Source organism: Betta splendens, chromosome 3 (assembly GCF_900634795.4).
Source record: "Betta splendens chromosome 3, fBetSpl5.4, whole genome shotgun sequence".
Classification (NCBI taxonomy): domain Eukaryota; kingdom Metazoa; phylum Chordata; class Actinopteri; order Anabantiformes; family Osphronemidae; genus Betta; species Betta splendens.
Window position 1 is genome coordinate 14,154,937 of NC_040883.2, and position 20,302 is coordinate 14,175,238.

A 20,302-nucleotide genomic window follows, 5' to 3' on the forward strand; every position below is an offset into this window, starting at 1 on the left:
GTTCTGCACACACAGAACCACAGAATCCTGTCGGACTGCAGGTAAATTAGCTTGAGCTAAAACTAAACGTGCTGCAGGGAATAAATCACACAACAAAAAAAAGGTGAAAAACTACAATTACAAGAGTTAAACTGAAGTTTCCACCCTGGAGCCGATAACCTAAACATGCAATGCTAAGTTAGTTCTAACCTAAAAGAAATTCAAAAGGGTGAAAGGTGTGATAATGACACATTAAGACAGAGTTAATGTTTTTAGATTTTTATTTTTTAAAAGGTATTTATATTAAATTTTGTTGTGCTATACGTCAGTGAAGTTACCAGCTACATTTTCCACCTGGCATCTGTTGTATACACTTTGATTGTATGTTGTAAAGCACTTATAGGTGAGGAAATTACATTCCATTATAACAAAATTTGATATGTCAAACATGAAGTGCTGCTCATTATACTTCAGCAGACAACAAAACATAACAGTAATTCCATTTAGAGATTAAAAAATTCATAAACACAATTAAATTCTACAATATATTACAAATGAAGGCCTCCGTATTTCAGTTTAAATATAAGAGGAAGAAGAGAATGTGCTTTTTTTCTGCAGTGATCACATGTAAACATTTTAACGTGTGCACTTTAAGCATAGGATCGTGTTTTTAAGGAGCGATTTACGCGGGCGACAGATTCAGGCAGCGCAGATGTAAGACTTATCGACGTTTAACAAAGTGCGTCACTTTATAAAAGCATATTTATAAAACTGTGTTGCCAGAGACAAAAACCAGCCCAACACATCTTCCTTCCCAACAGCCTGTAAACATGGCAGACAGTGTAAACACACGTTTTACCATTCAGAAAAGATTAAAGCTCCTGTCATTAAAGGTGCACCCAAACAACCTGTACACGTTTTACAACCAGCAAAACTACGTTTAATGTTGTACTCTTAAAAACAGAGCACTGCGCTGCGATTGCACACCCACGTCGAGTAAAAGAAGACAAAACCACAATTACTCACTGACAACAAAGCACGAAACGCGCTGCATCTACACCGAGCAAGCTCGGTTTGCTTAGAACCGTTCCTGCAGATCTCATGTGTGTTGTTGCAGTTTGTGGGCAGCTACGGATCAAAGTGAAGCAAAGACGATGCATGATCTAGTCGTGCACTAAGCAAAGATGAGTGATGCTAACAGCAGTGGCTTCATCCCATTTTAAAAGGCAAAGTCAATTGGTACATACAAATCTTCTGTGACATCTGAGAAACTCTAATTATCTGACGTTAATCTGTGCAAGTACTGTTATAAAACACAATCTAACACTGGCGTTGTGACAAATGTAAGATTAGTGTATCTAGAAACGTTACTGGTCCTGGTACTGATGCATCATAATGATGATGATGAACTGATACAAGAGGGACTCAGTTTATTCACTCAAACCTGCATGTTCTGCTACAGGTGTTAGTTTTGAAAGTTCTCCTATATGACGGCTTTAAATATATGGAATGAAAAATGTTTAACTCCGTAAAATCTAAATAAAATATCTTTACATATGTTTGCTAAGGCTAAATTATAATACGTTTTCCTGTTAAAAATACATCTGGAAAAAACTCGCTGCAGTTTTGCGCAAACCCTTACATACTAAATTACTGGTTAAAGGGATTCGGGCTGTATCTCACTAAACAGCAGAGGTGGAGGATTCAGATCCTCCATGTTACCTAGTAAAGCACTAGACTGAGACTCCATGAGCTTCAATTACTCACTGTTATGAAATTACAATGAATAAGAAGCTCCAAAAACCTTCTTATCCAGCGGAAAAAAATATCTGTGTTGTTCTACATGAGCACCGTAGCAGAACAGCAGCTGTCCACATCGCGTTTGGAGAAGTAACAAATATATTGCATACAAATCTACACAAATAATTAAATGTACTTATACCACAGTGGAAATTCTCCGATATATAAATGTCCTACATCATCAGAAAATGCACTTATAGACAATGGCCCCTAAAAGTTTTAACTATTACGTTGTAATTGTATTTTCTTTTATTAAAAATCTTGGAATTTACTGCAGTTAAACCGTAGTTTTGTAAAAAAGATTTGCCAGATTCTAATTAGAAACCAAAGCATTAAAAACTATTATTTGAGAAGTAGGATCCATGAAATACTCATTTATAGGAAATACATATTTACATAATTATTTAGCTTTACTTGCACTGACTGCGGTTGATAGTGTAATATAGAACAAAGCATCAGGATTCATACTGTATAGAAAAAAATGTAGCGTAGTATAAAATACTATAATTGAGTAAAGCACCTGAGTAAATGTACTTTGTTACATTCCACCACTGAAGTGGAGACGTTGGTTGTAAGTCTGTGTTTTTCATTCATATACGCTGTAATACTACACATGCTAACTTTAAGTCTTTCTTCACCACAGTGAACCTGACTGTTCTGTCCTTTACACCACTAACCTATTTATGCTACAAAGAGACGAGTTAAGAACCTGACAACAACATAACTGCATTTGAAGTGTCTGGAATCAGACACTGACCTGAAGAGTTTCAGCCCAAATTAAAGTCCTGATATTTTATATTTCGTGGATTTCCATTCACATTTTATACAATGTCATTTCACAGAATGGTGTTTATAAATACTTGTGTATTTTAGCATAGCAAACAAGAGTAAATATAAGTGATTTATAATGACTGATTTGTAAACATAGTAGAGAAATCAAACACCACCATCACTCCAGATTAATGTAGGTTCTCTGTATGTCGACCAACAGAGAACACGATAAATGCTTCGTGGCTCTCATTTGTCCTTTGTCACAGCTGGCAGGTTAAGACCTGAGTTGCCGTCACGCTGGATATCCTGTGGCAACAATAAATGTCACTTCAGCTCTTCTACTCCACCTGCATTAATCCACCCCGTCGAACCCTTGTGCGTTCTCAATCGCGATGTGAAGCTTCTCCCGCAGTTCCTCAAACGACTCGTACGGAGGAAGATCGAGCCGGTTGAAGCTGTGAAGGAGGAGATCGTGGAAGTCATAAAAGTAGAAAAGAGAAGGGTTCTGACTGTATTCTGCCACCAGAGGGCGTCGACCCACTGCGCTGCCACAACACAACTAACTTCACAGTCACACACGCCAAAAAACCCTCAGTGTCAGGGCTGAAACATGGATGAATGTGTCAGACAGTCGCAGAGTTGTGAAACAAGTTCAAACATTTCCTTTCACTACAAAAATGCCATAAATAAGCAGTAAACTAACAGCAAGAAGAGCTGTGAGCAATGTAAGTTTCCATACATTTATTAAACACATATTTAATAATTTCCAGATCCAGGACATAGCTGTGTTACATAAAAACGGGCCCTCAGGACTCACCATGTGTGGGCTCGGGGGAGTTTGTCACGTGCCCCCCACTGCTCGATGGTGAACAGCTGCGGTCCATTAGACCCTGGAAAATAAATCACATAACGCGAAGTGAAGACAACTGCATGCAGGAAGGAAGGACGGGGAAATATGTGATGCACGGGGATAGAACATAATATTAGTTGGCAGGAATACGAGTTGACAGGTCACGTTACCGTAGAGTTCAGCGAAGCCGTTCATTGGGACTCTGGACGTTCCCGTCACAAACTGCAAAAGCCGAATCCGCTTCTCTGCATCCATCAGTAGCACCGTCTGCAACAGGAAACACACACATACAGCTCTAATACACTCAGGCCACAGCTGTGGTCCATTAGCTCCTGACGGGTGACGTCACCTCACCTTCCAAAACCAGTGGATGACCGCGTGGTTGGAGGAGTAGCCGTTCTTGTACTTCGTATTGGCCTTCCAGTCGTTCACATCCACGTCTCCGAGGCCGCACATCAGCAGCTGTGGGCCAAACAAAGGCGGGCGTGGATTATGGTTGGTTATCGTTTTTACATTTCAACACGTAAGATTGAGTCAAAACTCACCTCAAGTTCGTTCTCATCAAAGATCTTGATTAGATCCTGTGGTATCAACTCAAAAAATCCCTGAAACACAAAGTTTTATGTTTATTCCCTGAGTTACAGCTGTGCTTGCTACAGACTGTTATGCAAACAAGGAGTTACCTCCTTGAAGGCAGTCATCTGCTTCTGTATCCTGTTTGCAAACCTCCACTGTATCACCAGGCTGTCAAAAGTCAGAGACCATGAGTCACGTCATACTTTTTCTCAAGACGTGTGCTTATCAGTGGGAATCTGTGACTTACTGGATGTATTCGCTCTTGTTCTCATTAGTGACGACGATCTCTGCACCTCCTGGCTTCAGGTCATGCTGGTGAGTCTGAGCAGAGAATGTAACGTAAATAAAGAGACATTTACCACAAACAAAAGCTTCTAAACAGACGCCGGGCCGACCTGTCCAAACAGCTCTTCGTCAATGGTGAACCTCAGGTCCAAGTCTGTTGGGTCGTTCTGCACAATCCACATCAGGGAGTTGAAATATTCACTGTCCTGAAAATAAAATAAACAAAAAACAGCTTAATATGGTAAAACACAATAAAAACTAAGATGTAGGAATTTTTAATTTGCTCAAATGTAGATGTTCTAAGTTCCAGAGTTCCTGAATCTTTACACTGCTGTGTACTACTGACTGGTTACAGTTGGTTTACTGTAAATCTAAAGTCTTCTAATATTTGTTTAGACCTCACTGATATTTATCTCATGAAGCGCTCTCTGTAGTTATGTGCATTAATCCTTCCTTTGTAGTTTTTTCAGATGCAGAAAAGTCAGCTAATCAACACATGACAGATTCATTTTTACTTTTGTGGAGATGGGGTTTTTACATAGTGGCACTCACAACAGACTCCATGTCCTGGAGGGTGATTGGCTTCTGCAGCATCATCTTGTAGAAAGGCCGAATGAAGAAAGCTACAACAAAAACACAAAACGTGTCCGTGTTATATATAAATTGTTTCACCAGGGATTTAACACTGTCCCATAAAACATCGTCACAATCGTGTATAAGGACGATTTCAGAAGTGCTCACCATCCAGCAGCTTCCCGTGATACACAGCCATGCCCGCCACGCGGCCGATGAACTTGAAGTAGGACAGGTGGTCCTCGTTACATAAACCTGAGTTGGGGTTGATCTGCAGCGTGTAGTTGTCCCTGAAACCCCAGCACAGATCACACATGAAAACATGAAGTCTGTGACAGTAAATGAGCAAATTACAGCACGTTCACTGTATCTGGAGTCGCTTCTCTAGACATTCAGTCCTGTAAAACTGGTCTGCCTGTCGGCATACCTTTGATTTCCTTAATTCTTTGTAGTGTAAACAAAGAAAACCAAAGACTTCAAACAGCAGAAACGCTATGGAACACGACTCACGTGGCTGAGTACTCAAACAGTCCATAGTACGGGTTAAACATCTCCTTGGACATGAGGAAGAACCACTCCCTGGCCACGCCGCCGTAGTCCAGTCCCTTTTCCCCCTCGAACTCCACCCACAGACGAGCCTTCAGCAGGTCCGGCTTTTTCACCGAGAGGATGCGTCGGTACGAGTCCTCCAGCACCGCATTGCGCCTCATCTTCATCTCAAAGCGGTTCGGGATGTCAGCCTGCGTTCAAAGACGATTAGACCGTTAGGGAGAAACCTGACGATCGCCTCCATAAGTCAGTCTGACAAACTGATATCAACACAATATTTTGGACAGGAAATATTGTAAATAGTCTCAACTCACCGGCTTCTTCAGCTTCTTTCGGAAGTAGTCATACTTCTGTTTATAATCCCTGGAATAAGGCACAGCCTATAATATTCAAATAACAGTGTTTAGTGGCACAAACTATTTACTCTACATTATGACCTGCACTACTAAATGAAGAGATGTTTGAGTGTAGGCTGATATAATGCTACTAAAAATACGCACTGGTCCGGTAATGGCTGAGTTCTGTAATCTGGGATCTTCCCACTGTGTGGTCCTGGTGTCTGTGAAATGAAACACTGATTAATAAAAAAAACACTTTATCACAATCATTAAGCGGCCAAATTTGTGTTGAGCTGTTATACACACTGTGATCTATGTAAAATATCCTCCCATCGCTGTGGATCCTCTCCTCCCAGCCGGCCTGGTAATGAACATAACACAATCGCTGCAGTTTAATGTATGTTTGATTCTAAGACTAAGGCCTAAATGTGGTTTGAAGCTCTTTTCCTGTGACTGATGAACGTACCGGCAGAGGGCCGAGGTCAGAGGGGTCAAGTGCAGGTCTCTTGTGTACAGACGTCTTTCGCCTGGGATCTTCCTGCACAGAGAAAAACAAACGGGGTGCATTTTAGTCAAACAGGAAATGACTCCTTAACTCTATTATCCTCTCTTGCATTGCATTTATTTTGCATTTATGAACTACTAAACTTGCATTTCTGAAGGTGTTTATTGGCTCTTTAAACCAGCCTTCTAGTGCAGCCTGCGGTGCAGCAGCCGTCTAATTGGACCTAAAATGCCTCGTCTGCTCTTTTCTTACCCAGGTCGTTGTCTTGGTGTTGTGGTCGATGAAGAAGGGTCTTCCATTGGGGGCGCTGCGAACCTCCCAGCCCGCAGGCAGGAAGCCAGCGTCACTCGTGGCCTCGGTCCTCGCGGTGGACTGAGGAGACTCGTCGGGGGACGCGGTGTGCTGAGGCGACGCAGGGGGCAGGGACGAACCTGCAGCGCTCTGCGCTGCTGTCGGGGCGTCGGACGTTTTCTACCACACGAAAAGAACACACCAGTGAGTGTTTGGGTCCGTGTTGGACACAGTGAAGGGACAAGGCTGATGCCTATGGCGCACCTGGAGGATGGGGCGTATCCATGTAGTGCTCTGAGCCTTGTGGTTGACATAGTAGCGCCGTCCTTTACTGTCCCACTTCTCCTCCCAGCCTGGAGGCAGCCCAGCTGTGGCTGGAAGCAGCTGACGGACGATACAAGAGTGATGCAGTGAATACTGCAAACCTGAAGCTCATGAAGTTAAAACGTCCGAAACCATGACCATACGTTTAGTTCCTGACAGGAAATGATGCGGACTGTGATGATTAAGGAACCCTGAACACTGACTCTGTTCCCAGAAGCATTGTTTTGCAAGACAGATGCAATAAAAGAGAGGAAGGGGTGAAATACTCACCACAGGTCTAGCAGGATGTTCTTCTCTGGTTGAGGACTGGGCACTTCCTCTTCGACTGGAATGGTTTGAATTACTAGCATGATTCTGCAGCGGGGAAGGAAGTGCAAGATAACAATGACCACTCGGCTGTTAGTGTGTATATATTTTCCACTGCTCTCCCTCCGTCATGAATTACAGTACGTTAATGCTGTTGGGAGCCTCTTTCCCTTAAATAAATAAGCCTTATGCTCCGTAAATGACTCACAGTGTAGGAGGAGCGGCGCTCGCTAGCTGTGGCCCCAGAGGCGCGGGTGTTTCTGGGCTCATCACTGAGTATCTGGATCTCCTCGGGTGGCGATATGCGCTGGTTATTGCTGTGGTACAATGTGGACTCGTCCTCTGTGATGATCTCCCAGCTCTAGAATACGACACAAACACATGGATGCAAACCACTTCTTTGCAAGGACATTAAGCTGCTGTATTTCAAACCATTAACATATTTATATAGATTGGTAATTACAGATCTGTTAATGACCTCAGGAGACTCTCTCGTCGTGCTCTCATCAGGGTCTGAGATCTGTCTGCGTGCAATGAACGAATTCTGCATCCCTATATTAAGGTTCTGCCTCCTTTGAGCCTCCAAATCCCCGTCTCTGCTCAGGACCCACACAGACACAGACATCAGCAGTGATACACACAAACAGAGCCCTGCATGTTGGGGACATGATGGCCGCCTTACAGCTCTGTGGGCCGCTGCCACTGCGTGGTTCTGCGCTCGTGGTTGACGTAGTAGATTCTCCCCAGGTTGTCCTGGCGCTCCTCCCAGCCTGGGGGCAGAGGAGGAAGCTGTTGGCTCTGTCTGCGGCCTGCCAGGTTCTGGGCCTCCAGAAACTCCCATTCAGGCTGCACAGCAGGGAGAAACACGCTTAAAGTGAAGTGATTCAGCCTTAAAGCAGTTTAAAGGACGATGCAAAGATATGAACTCAGTTGTGTGCTCTAAAAATATTATTAGTGTCTAAACTTTTGCCATTGGTCAAAATGAGAACAATGCATTTGAATATGTTTGGCCAAATGCATATTATAACTAAACTGCTCCAGGGAGATATTTGGTGTCAAGTTTTCATAATTCTTCTGTGCAATGATGCAGAATCAAACACCGTTATTTTACCTTTGTTTACAGTTAAGGTCAACTTCAATTCAGTTCAGGCATATTTACAACAATAACAAAAAGGTTTATATTTGGCAATTAGAAACCAAAAATAATCAATATATGAGAACTCTCTGAACTATTCTCATTGATCCTGCACAGAGTTAGAGGAGAGATCGCTGTCAGTCTGCTGTTTCTGAAGAAGCACTAGACAAACTTACCTCCGCGTCCTCCGTGTGGTCTGCTCTGTCCTCCTCTGTACTGGAGCTTTTTGGCAGGTAGGTCATTTTGAGACGCAGATGACCTTTGACCCTGGACTTGTGGCTGCATGGTTCACACATACAATAAACATATACACAGGAGCAATGCAAAAACTGCACCAATAAATTACAATGCAAAACAGAAAAAGGCAAAATATTAAATAACTGTGAAATCATGCTAACCTTCGTGGATGAAGCAGGAAATCCTTGAACGTGTATGGTCTTTCTCTGTTAGGATTTTCGGTCTGAGTAAAAGAAAATAATAATAATAAATAAAAACAACTTCATTTTCCAAACTGCATTACATTATATGATACCAGAGTCCATCTAAAGATAAAACCACGTGAAGATAATTTGCAGGTGTTGTATTTATTATAAAACAAAAGCAGAGACAGACCATAAATGTGATAGGCTGTGTTTCCAAAACTGCAGACGGCGATGTGAAACAAACACTAGAATAAGGGCATGAGCGTTTCTATTTACATGCTGATATCGGTGACACCGAGGCCCAGAGCCTGTACGGCACAACCAGAACACATTCAGCTCAAAGGCGGCGCACGGTTGCCAGCGCAAAGCAAACACTCACCGGTATCTGATTCAACGGGACGTCCACCTGTCCCAGAAAGTCATCACGTGTCTGACAGAGGGCGAGAGAGAGAGAGAGAGAGAGAGAGAGAGAGAGGTCATTGATTGCATATTTGGCAGCCTGAATACAAACAGCTAGAACAATAATATTTAATATTTACTTTTTTATCACAGCCATTAACAGGCAGAAGGTAAACACATCGCACTGTGGGAGTTGGCTTTGTGACCAAATTAACACCCAGGCAGGTCAGACGGTGGAACAGCGATAGTGTTACTGATTGTATTAATAAACTGCTTTTTTTCATCTGACAAATACCAAGAAAGGACTCAAGTGACACTTCTTGATTTTCTTCATTCTATTAAATTTGATTTAATTGCCTTTGGTGACCAAGTAATTTTACTACTGCTGTAAATATCATGGAACATGTTGTTTTTGTTATTGTTTACATACAGGAAGTCTTGGTTTCCACTTTTACAGTCTGTATCAGTGAAACGATAAATACAGAGAGAAAGGATTTTTCTAACTTAACATCTTTTCCCACACATCAGCAGGACTAATCTCTATTATATCAACATTTCAAGTAGATACTGAACTGCTTCTTGGAAAGTGTGTACGTGCGTTCGGCCAATGACACTTACACTAGGGCTGAACCAGCAACCAGAGTCACACAAAGGTACGTACATTCTGAATCTATTAATTCTGAGACCACATTACATGATGGACATGCGAATTACTACAACTGAGCAACATGCAAAGAGCTGCCACATGAGCCCGAGACAGATCTCACTATCATGTTCTAAGAAAACATCAGAAACGTAAAACACAACTCAGTATTTTAGGCTGATGCTCATGTAGCCTTTGTGACAGGACATGCTTTACGCATGGCTAAACATCTCACAGCATCTCTGAGGGTCCACGTGACTGGAAGGCCTCAGTCTCGCTGTGCTGAGGTTGTGGCAACAAGTCACACGTTATGTGTGTAAAGCATCATCAGTGACGGCCATCTCAGCTTTGGGAAAAACCACATCTGACCAGCCGTGGAGCTATGGGATCACATTCAGGCTCACAGTTAAGCTGTGAAAAATGAGCTGAATCCATCTAAGTCTAAGTCTAAGTTCAACAGCCTGGCCTGCACTTTTCATTCTTTGCACTGATGGAGAATGTGTAAACAACACATGCCTTTTTAAACTAAAAGGAAGAATGGGGTCGGGTTTTTCCACACTGCTGGATACAATCCAGTTTTGAAACAGTAAGAGCCTTAGTTCAGGTCCAAGGGTCATTTCATTAAGGGAAATTTATTCCCAATATGAATAAAATGTTATTTATAAAGCCTAAGCCTTTGTGATAAGCCTATCACAAACTCCCCCAAGACCTGAAACTACACCAAGTTTGAAAGTTTAATTTTAGTGTAACCAAGGACAACTATTATACACCAGCACAAATATCACAACACAACTATTGGTTACTGTTGCATGGGTTCGACCTGCAGTCGCCCTGGATGAGCAAAGGATGGCAATGCAGCAGTATCCAGTAGAGAATGAGCCACTATCTTCCAGCTGGAAATGTTTATGTCCAGCAGTAAAGTGTGTGGCTGCTTATCTTGCTGCAATAGTATAATATAATCAGCAATAATTTCACAAAATAAGGACAAGGAAAAATACAGAGACTTTTGTGATTCATGCTTTCCGCCTTCTTTCACCTGCTCACACGTTGGTTGTTCATTAACTGCTGACGTGAGGCATGTGGGGCCACGAGGGCATCGCAGATAAGAAGTCAGAACAGAGATTTTAAAAAGTTTCCACTGTGTGAGGTTCGTGAAGGACCACGACCGGCTCGCCCTGTTTCACAACGACACATTCGACTCTCTGGTTTTACAACTTTTCCCCATTTTGAACTAAATCTCAGCGATTGCAAACACCTGTGAAACGGGAACGTCAACCCCTCCTACGTACGTCACCCAAGGATTTGGGCGCTTCCACAGCAGAGCCGACCTGCTGATCAGGTTCCAGCTATACAAATACTACTACACATGTCTGATCAATCACCTGACAAAAATAAACCTGGCTGTATTTACTGCAGAGACACACCCACATGCACAAAATCTGTAGATGACTGATCCCACACAAGATGCAAACCTTTGTTCTTATTTATGAATAAGAAGTGAAATGTCTTGAATGTACAACACAGTGAATGTAACACAGTGCTGTTGCTCTGCTGTAGGTGGACACGGTCAGAATGTTCATAAGGGGGGGTAGTATTTGATACAAGCATCTCTGAAAAACATTGTGACTTTATATTCAATTAACACTTGACTATCAAGGCTAAAGTGCAAAGTGAATACTTGATACCAGCTCTCGTTAATCACCAGTGATATTTTAGAGGCTTCCATCCATTAGCTATATCCACACATCATGGCGGGGGTGCAGTCTCAGCTGACGCTGGGTGAGAGCTGGCCTACACCCTGAACAGGCTGACAGGGACAACCATCAAACATCCACATTCACCTGTCTTTGGACTCGGTGAGAAACCAGAGTGCCCCTATGAGACAGGCCTGATGCGAGGCAACGGCCACCACTACGCCGCCTTCTCTGCCAACGGTGCTGCCCCTTAGGTGTGGAAATGTAATCTAGGTTTACAAAAGCAAGACTCTTTAAAAGGCAAATGGATTGGCTAATTACTGGAGGAGAACTTCTTGACTTGACAACCTGCTAAATGCAGGGGTGAGGTTGACACCCGATATTTCACAAACACTGCCTGGCTGAGACACCGAGGGGGGGGGGGGTCACCAGCCTGTACTGGGAAATGCTCATTCTGCAGACACACACACACACACACACACACACACACACACACACACACACACACACACACACACACACACACACACACACACACACACACACACACACACACACACACACACACACACACACACACACACACACACACACACACACACACACACGGCTGGCATGACCGTGTGCTGCTCAGTATCATGCTGTTAAATTTGAATCCAGGGGACTGGGCAGTGCTACAGAACACCAGACTATCTGGAGTCAGGGCGAATATTTCAGAGGCACTTTATTTATATCGGCAAGGGGCGCTGCTTTTCCCACCGCTATAATTAGCTCGGGTAAGTAGTTAGAGACGATCAGTCATAGCGCTAAAAGAATAATTAAAATGAGAAGTATTCCAAAGCTGAGCACGCACCGAGAAACAGACACAGGACAAAGGACAGATAACATTTCCTTCTCATTCACACGTCTCTTAAAAGGCAAAATGTAAATGGATTTGGTGAACTGAAACCGAATCCCTGGGAATGTTTGTCCACATTGGGCTTGTTAATTGCATGACTTAGCTGTAGCGATCTTCTCAGTTACTGGATGTCACTCTAGCTTGCGGTCGGTCTAATGGCCGACTCTGGGTAAACAGACTTTTAAGGTTTGAATGGCGACAGCGGAAGAGAAATGCATCATTGTCACAGGAAATGATGATTATACCACACCCGCTAAACCTTCCCTAAGCACCAACAAGCCAAAGATGCCAACATGAAGTCAATAAGTACAGTAGTAGGATATAGAACAGGAGAAGTTCTCATCTATAATTATCAAAATCCCTTTTTCCGTTTTACACTAGAAAGCAAACGTGAGCGTTACGTCTGCAGCCGAATCAGAAATCACACACACACACACACACACTGGAATCCACCTAAACCAGCTACACAACATCACAAACAACTGCACCCTGTTGATCCACAGGGCTTTTCTCTGCCAGCGATGGCAACAATGAACATCGGAGAGCTGTTTATTTCATTGTGAAGTGTGTTTGTGACGCTCAGGGAGTATCGCTGTGCTCCAATTAGGCCGCTGAGCACTTACCTCTGCGCTCTGACCGAGGGCCCCTGGCGCCATGTTCCCTTTGTGGCTCACGTTTACACCAGTGACAGAGTCTGACGACTTGCTCGGGCAGAAGGGAGACAAATGAATGTGCACGTGCGGCGAGCGGGTGCTGCTGAGCTTCGCATTCGAAACGTGACAGGAGATTCCAGTGTTGGCGTAGGGCACCTCCAGGGAGAAGCTCCTCTGCATGGCTCGGTGACAGTGGGTTCCCTCAGGCCTCTGTCCATATGAGCACGCGTTCGCTGTCGTTTCCCAATGCTTCGTGGAGGATAACAGACAGGCAGAGGTACTACGATAGAGCTTTCTGTGCGGTTCATCCTCTGGGTGGGGGGCACGCGAGTATTCCACATTGAGCGTGGCCGTGGCCGACGCTCCCTTCCCCGACACCGCTGGTCTCTGGTGGGCAAAGTGGAGCAGCACGCTGCTCGAGTGACGACTCGATCGCTCCCGTGCGGGCGACGGTTCCGTTGTCGTGCTCCCGCCGTCCGCTTCGCATTCTGGTTCATCCTGTAAGGGAATATTGAAGTGCACCATGTGTTTGGTGTCCCTGGACTCGGCTGAGGGGCCTCCTTTCGGGCAACGGTGGCCACCTGCTGTCGCGGTGCCGGACCCCTTGCCAGGCACCCCGTCGTCGCCTTGCGCGGACTCACCGGCGGTCGTCTGGGAACCTCTTGATGGTGGGAGAGCGGGCAGGGCCACTGGACTGACCGGGGAAGCAGGCGGCGAGCTGCAGGGGCTCTTTGGAAAAATCACCAAGGACGAGCACCGCCTCAACGGGACCTTGGGCTTGCAGCACAGCGAAGCCCTCTCCTTTGTGGTCCTGTGCTTCTCCGGGGCTTCTGGCTCGAAGATGCTGCTGCTGCTGCAGTATCCGGCATCGCTGGCCATGCTGCTGCTACACGAGCCTCCGTCAGAGCCCGTCCCCGCTCCGCCCTCATTGACTCCATCCTCTATGCTGCCATCCAGCTCTCCACCGAGTTTGCCGCAGGGCTGGAGTGAGATTTGCAGAATGCTCCTCCTGCTACGTGCCGCTGTATTAACCATCGGTATGAATACGGACGAGTACTGCTGTAAATTAGCGTCGTCCGGTGACAGAGGAGTCACCTTCAAGTGGACGGAGCTGTGCGCCAGGCTCTCAGCGGGGCTATGAGCTGGCACACCGACGCTGCTGTCCTCACCATGGCTGCTGAGGCTTTCTGACAGGGGGTCCGTGTTGCTTCTCCTTGACGCAAAATGCAAGCGGAGCCGACGTGCCATTCGTTTAACTCTCTAATCCCTGCAGCGCCGGTGAGAGCAGCATGATCAAACTTGCCGGAAGGAGAGGGGGAAAAAAAAAAAAACAGAACGCGAAGCAACTGCTCCGAGCTCTGCTCCGCGATCACAATCATCAGCGGCGGTGCATTGCCAAAATAGCTCCGGTGACAACCTACATTCCGCTCCAGGGCGACCGCGCGTTCAGTCGGAGGAGGTCAGTCGTTCTGTTTGGAGACATGAACCAAACATACGACCTTTGAAACTGGAGCAACCCCAGAGGCTTCCCCCTTTAGGTGGCGTGAGCCCTGGACAGGAAACTAGACTAGAATTTAAACTGATTAAAGAGAGTTTCCACTTCTGAGACGCTTTATAACCTACAGTAACATCTTTATGGTGGACAGGGTTCAGACTGATCAAGCAAAAGCAGAAAGCCCACTGAGCGCCTGTGTCTGAAGCCACGCAGGACTCCACTTCCTGCTGCAGCTTTGCGTCTAATGTTTCTGCTGCTCTGTGCTCCCACAAATATTTTTACCCACTGCTATTGAATTACAGGAAATTAACGAGAATGACTTTCACGCTCATTTCACGTTAAACTGAGGGCTGCGTTGCAAAGTCACAGCAACCTGTGAACAAACAATGCAGCGACTCGCTGGCATTGATTGACGGAAGAGAGATAATTAAAACTGTACAATTGTTACGCCACACCTCATGTAGCAGTCTCTCATTTCCTCTCTATGGCTGTGGACACACTATTTAATAATGGCAGCCTATTGTGCGCCAGGGCGGCCTATTCCAGGACATGACTTTGTATCAGTATAATGTTAAAAAGTAAGAGGGAAAATAAATCATGATTCATCAGAGGCCAAGCTGAAAGCCTGCCAAGAAACCTTGTGACTGGAGCTTCATTAGTCATCTGATTAAAAGCGGGATTTATTGATGGTGCGTGGGTCACAAGATAAGATTGATGACGCACAACAGTTATGACGGGTTTTACACTACGGTGTCATACGTCAGCTATGAACGCTGTCTATAACGCTGAGATGCTTGGCACCAACACTGTACACTGAGGGACAAGTTATATTTAATGAACATGTCTGAGCTGCATCACAAACTATGTCAGTGGGGTGAAGTTAGCATTTGGAAAGAGACAGGTCTGGCAGCAGATGCTCATAAATAAGGTTGACTTAAGACAGAGTCCTTACAGACCAATTCACTGACTGCCCTTCAATTGTAGGGCTGCTAGTTCCGGGTATAAAAGCTCAGGTGTTGTAGCCTGGAGCTGTTCAAATCACGAATGGGTTCAAATCAGGGGACTAATACAACCTAACTAACTAACTATAGAGTCGACCAAGATTTATATAGGCAGTTCTGTATAACCACAAACAGCCCAGACTAGTATTTATTTTATTATTTGATTGTGATTGTGATTCTGCATCACTGTGGGAAAAAATGATTACTCATCTTTCATTTAAGAGAACCCCCAACCTTTTCAGGTTGGAGCTCATTGCTAAAAATGCGTGGGCCAAAAAACAGAGGAGACATGCAAAAGGCTGCTCCGCAATTATAGGAAGTGTTTGATTGCTGCAATAGCCTTTTCTATTGATTGCAGAGAAGTGATGATAATGTAGAAAATGCCTCCATTTGTTCAAATGTAAATAAAATACCCGCAAAACTTATTTCCACAATGAACATGTACATCGTACATCGTCTGATTGCCTTTTGTGTCATTACCAGTGAAAAAAACCGTTAAGTCAGAATTTGCCAGGAGTATGAATAATTTTGGGCTTGACTATAATATTTGAACTCCAGTAATTTTATAACAGTTATTAATTCCTGTGATCAAATATATTTGATAGCATCTACTATCAAACGTTCACTTTATGGTGAAGGTGTAAAGTCATCGATTCGTCATAGGACAGATAAGATAAATAATGATTTAGCAGGTGGGGATCATGAATATCAATGACATGTTAATTCACTTAGTGTCATGAAGTTCAAGATATTTGTCATAAAACAAAGCACTGATCAAGTGAAGCGTTTAATTGAACTGAGGTAAAAGGTCAAGATGTTGACCTTTGTTGTTGAAAAAAGATTCTGCTTTAGGGCCAACAATTACACACTGCACAGCACAAGCTGCTAACAAGCAGCCCCACACTTCGCTTTGTACACAACCTCAGAGTGCAATTTGCATCAACTTTGCTTTTCTCAGAATCTAATGTGTTGCTTCTTGTTACAGCAGACTTTCACAGTCAGACGGCTTGAGGCAGCAGCGTTTAACCACAGAGACGCTGAGCTACCACATACAGTACACCCCCAAACCTGTTCTGGTCTCACTCTCAAACAGCACAGGAGCACAACAGCAGGTCAACGTCCGTAAGCAAAGGTAGATCCACAAAGAGGTCCAGTCAGAACCTGGACAGACCTCAAGAGAACTGTCTGTTCTGCTACGCTGGCCGAGTTCAAGCAGTTCCAGGGTTTGTGCAGGATCGGGTGGTACCAGTTCACAGCTACAGAACAGGACACGCATCAACTGGTTCAGCCGGTTAGTAAACCTCTGCTTCACTCACGCTTTCCAACGTAACTGTGTGGTTACTGAGTGTGTTTAATGAAGACATGGAAGGTCCTCTGTGAAACCTTTTAAGCCATACACTGTCACACTGGCTGAATGCTTGACCATGATTGCATTACATATAGTAGAGACAGAACAGAAGAGAACAGAACAGAACAGAACAGAACAGCCTGTCACTGTGTTCTGGCTGCTCAGGTGTCCCAGGCATTGCTCTCCAGTCCACCGGCATGAAAGTGGGTCAACAGCTGGACCAGCATCATGCTTTAATTTCACGAAAGGACACTAGAGCCGGTATTTATGTTCACTACAATCTCCTATGTCACCTTACAAGCACACAGCAACGCAAAGCTTGGTTCCTACCCAACCAGTACAACACATAGTAGCCCAGTAACCTTTTAACTAAACATCATTACACACCTCATAAACAGACCATGATATTCAACATCCAACGTGGTATGCAACTTTCAAAAGCACAAACCCTCCATCAAAGCGACAGTCTATATTTAAGCCATGAATATCACGGTATCCTGGTTTTATAACAATATCACGTATCGTGGCAAAATAAGGGTAGCTGTATCTCTGACAGACACACACACACACACACACACACACACACACACGCTAACGTGCACACACATGCACACATTCGCGCACACACACGTACACACGTACACACACACACACCTGTTGGGTGCTTATCTACACATCTACTAGACACACTATTGTTGTTTAGCATTCATGATTTTTTGCAACAAGCAAAATGTGATGGGAGATCAAAACGACTCATTCATTAAATAATAATAAACTTATTATTATCAATGTAGAACAACATTTGGGAGAGCAAAAAATCTGTACTTTAGTGATTCAGTAAGTCAAAGGTCAAAAACAACTAAGGGCAGTACAAATACTCAAAACTGTACGCAGAAAAGGTTGAATATCATAACTTACAAGCCGATTCTCATCAAAGACTTCCAACAGTAGACGATGTTTTTTTGGATCAACCTTAAAGATAAAAATGGAAAAAGTCAAAACACAGATACTCATTGTCACTATGGCTGTTAGTATTTTATGATTGTGAATAATATATATTTTATTTATGTTTTTTCACTTACTCTGAAAAAGAATTCTTCATCCCATTTTGGGTCCAGTGTCTTCATGTAAGAAGATGGGAAAAAAATTAATCTTGACTAAACCGTTGTAGAAAGCTTTTAACTTTGTGTTAAACACCCACTTACCCTTTTTATAGTTTTAGTCTGAAGACTGGTGATTTCTCCATTGACTGGGTCATAGAGGGATAGTCTTGTGTAGGGATCACTGCAAAAAAAAGAGGCATTTAGGTCCACTGTATGGTGGAAGCATCCATCCATAAAAATGAAACTTTACTAATGAATTAGGTAGCACTGATACAGCAACACAACAAAAGTTCAAAAATCAAGTCAACATGTATGTTTAGAATTTGATAATAGTTCAATAAAAGCGTTATTGGTGTGGTGACGTTACAATTCTTTTGTACCGTTAACACTATAACCCAATAGCTTGTACGGTGCGATGATCTTCTGACATAAACTAAAGGTGAATGCTGATTACGTATTACGACAGGAATTTCCAAACGTTCTGTGAAAATGACAGCAACTATTTGTGCAAAAAGTTATTACTTAAATGAATCAATGAGAGAAAAACTGCTCATTGCTCACAGGCGTATTGAGTAAATGAGCTACTCATCAACTAAGAATGAGTGATGGAATAATTCTTAGGCTAATATGAAGCTGAAATGATGACTTTATTATTTATTAACCTCAACTCAGTGACAGAACAGCCAGCAACGTGATAATCAGGTTATTGGAGTACTTTTCAAGCGGAGATTCCAGACACTTCATAGTGCTGCCGTTTCAATTGTGACAATTACGCTAACTTCACTCCATCTCCAACTTACCTGGCTCCAAGAATATCTTTTTTGGCCAGCCCAATTCCAGCAATGACTTTTACTTTTAGGATTCTGAGTCCATCCTGAAACAACAAACACAGGAGGAGCTGCAGATGAACAGACAAGTTGAGCGAAATGTCAAAAGGCATCTTCACTATTTAATCAATGGAAACACAGTGGATGGTCTAATATAAAGTAGAGATGTCGTGTAAGCTTATGCTTGTTTATGGCAGCAAGGTGCGTGTGGTTCATACAAGACAGTAGAGTGAAAATCTTCGTCATTAACACAACTGGTCACGAGGGATGAATCAGCTTTTAGAGCGAATACCCAGCCGTTAAAAGCGCATTAACTCATTTTTCTACCACATTGTGTCACATCCTAAAAACACCTCAGCACGTTTCCCCATCAGCAAACTGGAAACACAGTTACACGGTTGGTCGTATGAATTATTAACAAGATCATTCGGAGCGGTGTTTATTTCATGCTGGTGGGCGTGCGTGCGTGCGCGTGAGCACGCACGTGCGTCGACAGACGGGAAATAGCGAAAATAGGCGTTAACAGCTCCGGAGCCTGTTTGTTTGTTTCCTGGCTGAGAAACCGAACAAGCTATGGCTCCAACTAGCATTAGCAAGGAAGTAGTTCCAAGTGATCAATGGCATCGATTTTCTATCAATATGAAAGCACTTTAACTGACACACAACTCTGGGCTGCTGCGCTAACAGTTAGCTCGCTGACCAGTCGGGGTTTCGTTACCGTTAGCCTTAACGCAGTGGTTAGCTGCAGTTAGCCACCTGCTAACGAGCGGCGTGACAGGAGTTAGTTACCTCATCTGTCTGAAGTCCTCGGATCTGTGGAGAAGCCATGATCCCGCTTCCTTCTCCCTCCCGGAGAGCGGCGGCGAGCGGAAGACGCGAATCCAGCCGAGAGTCGAGTCCTGCGGGGCTTGGTTTCTACTCTGCCTCTATTATCCCTCGGTGCGTGTTTACTGTGTGGATCCCATGGACCGGACCCAGAGGCTGGCGGTGACACCGTCGTCACTCCTCCATCCTCCTCCTTCTTCCCTCCCGTTTCCTCCTCCTCCCTTTGACTTATTTATTTAACTACATCTCGATTAGCCATTAGCAGCTGTAAGTAAATATTACACTCCGCCGTGATACGAAAACACAATCAATAGCTATTACCCTAAAAAGCATGAGGCAGTGAAACATCAATCCTCATATTTCTTTTCATGAGCATTGTTTTCATACCATAATGCACAATGAACTATTTCCTTAAAAGACAAGACTCACGAATAAGAATTTTCCTGTTCTTGTTATTCATTAAAAATAAGAAGTCTCAGACATTAGTGTAACGATCTTATACAGTCGCACACATATTCCCCAACACTCCTACACAGATTGCATGTAGGTGGAACAATACCAGGAACAGACCCCTTTTTACGGCGGATGTTTGTCTTCTCCTAGAAAGAAATAACATCTAAAGCAATAATGATGGCGCTTTTCTGAGTGTTTCAGTAAGCCGTGACCGAGAACCAGCATGCTGGACACGAGGATCCCAAACCAGCAACACCCA

General features: G+C 43.9%; 1 protein-coding gene across 2 annotated transcripts; it reads right to left on the reverse strand.

Annotated features, from left to right (window-relative positions):
- Positions 1 to 242: 242 nt before the first annotated feature.
- On the reverse strand, positions 243 to 20,223 carry nedd4a (NEDD4 E3 ubiquitin protein ligase a). Of its 2 annotated transcripts, XM_029143949.3 has the most exons (29): positions 19,555 to 20,223; positions 18,739 to 18,812; positions 18,041 to 18,119; positions 17,918 to 17,956; positions 17,754 to 17,807; positions 9,084 to 9,134; positions 8,681 to 8,742; positions 8,459 to 8,561; positions 7,830 to 7,993; positions 7,626 to 7,743; positions 7,356 to 7,508; positions 7,112 to 7,195; positions 6,782 to 6,901; positions 6,479 to 6,697; positions 6,188 to 6,259; positions 6,028 to 6,082; positions 5,884 to 5,942; positions 5,698 to 5,763; positions 5,345 to 5,574; positions 5,003 to 5,124; positions 4,814 to 4,884; positions 4,372 to 4,467; positions 4,224 to 4,297; positions 4,084 to 4,144; positions 3,946 to 4,005; positions 3,755 to 3,862; positions 3,571 to 3,667; positions 3,368 to 3,440; positions 243 to 3,005 (listed from the first exon to the last, which is right to left on the reverse strand). In XM_029143949.3, the coding sequence occupies exons 1-29, from the start codon at positions 19,591 to 19,593 to the stop codon at positions 2,903 to 2,905; spliced, it is 2,706 nt and encodes a 901-aa protein (XP_028999782.1). In that variant the 5' UTR covers positions 19,594 to 20,223; the 3' UTR covers positions 243 to 2,902. The 2 variants fall into 2 exon arrangements, with proteins under 2 accessions (XP_028999782.1, XP_055363394.1); XM_055507419.1 differs by lacking the exons at positions 17,754 to 17,807; positions 17,918 to 17,956; positions 18,041 to 18,119; positions 18,739 to 18,812; positions 19,555 to 20,223 and adding an exon at positions 12,962 to 17,724 and having other exon boundaries at positions 7,611 to 7,743.
- Between the last annotated feature and the right edge of the window lie 79 nt (positions 20,224 to 20,302).

Bases quoted from the DNA above. Each gene is read 5' to 3' on its own strand.
- nedd4a (XM_055507419.1), bottom strand. From the start codon at position 14,239: ATGGCACGTCGGCTCCGCTTGCATTTTGCGTCAAGGAGAAGCAACACG. The intron at 7,744-7,829 runs GTAAGGCGGCCA...GGTCCTGAGCAG, and splicing joins TGGCAGCGGCCCACAGAGCT to AGACGGGGATTTGGAGGCTC. The intron at 6,260-6,478 runs GTAAGAAAAGAG...TTCTCTGTGCAG, and splicing joins ACACCAAGACAACGACCTGG to GAAGATCCCAGGCGAAAGAC.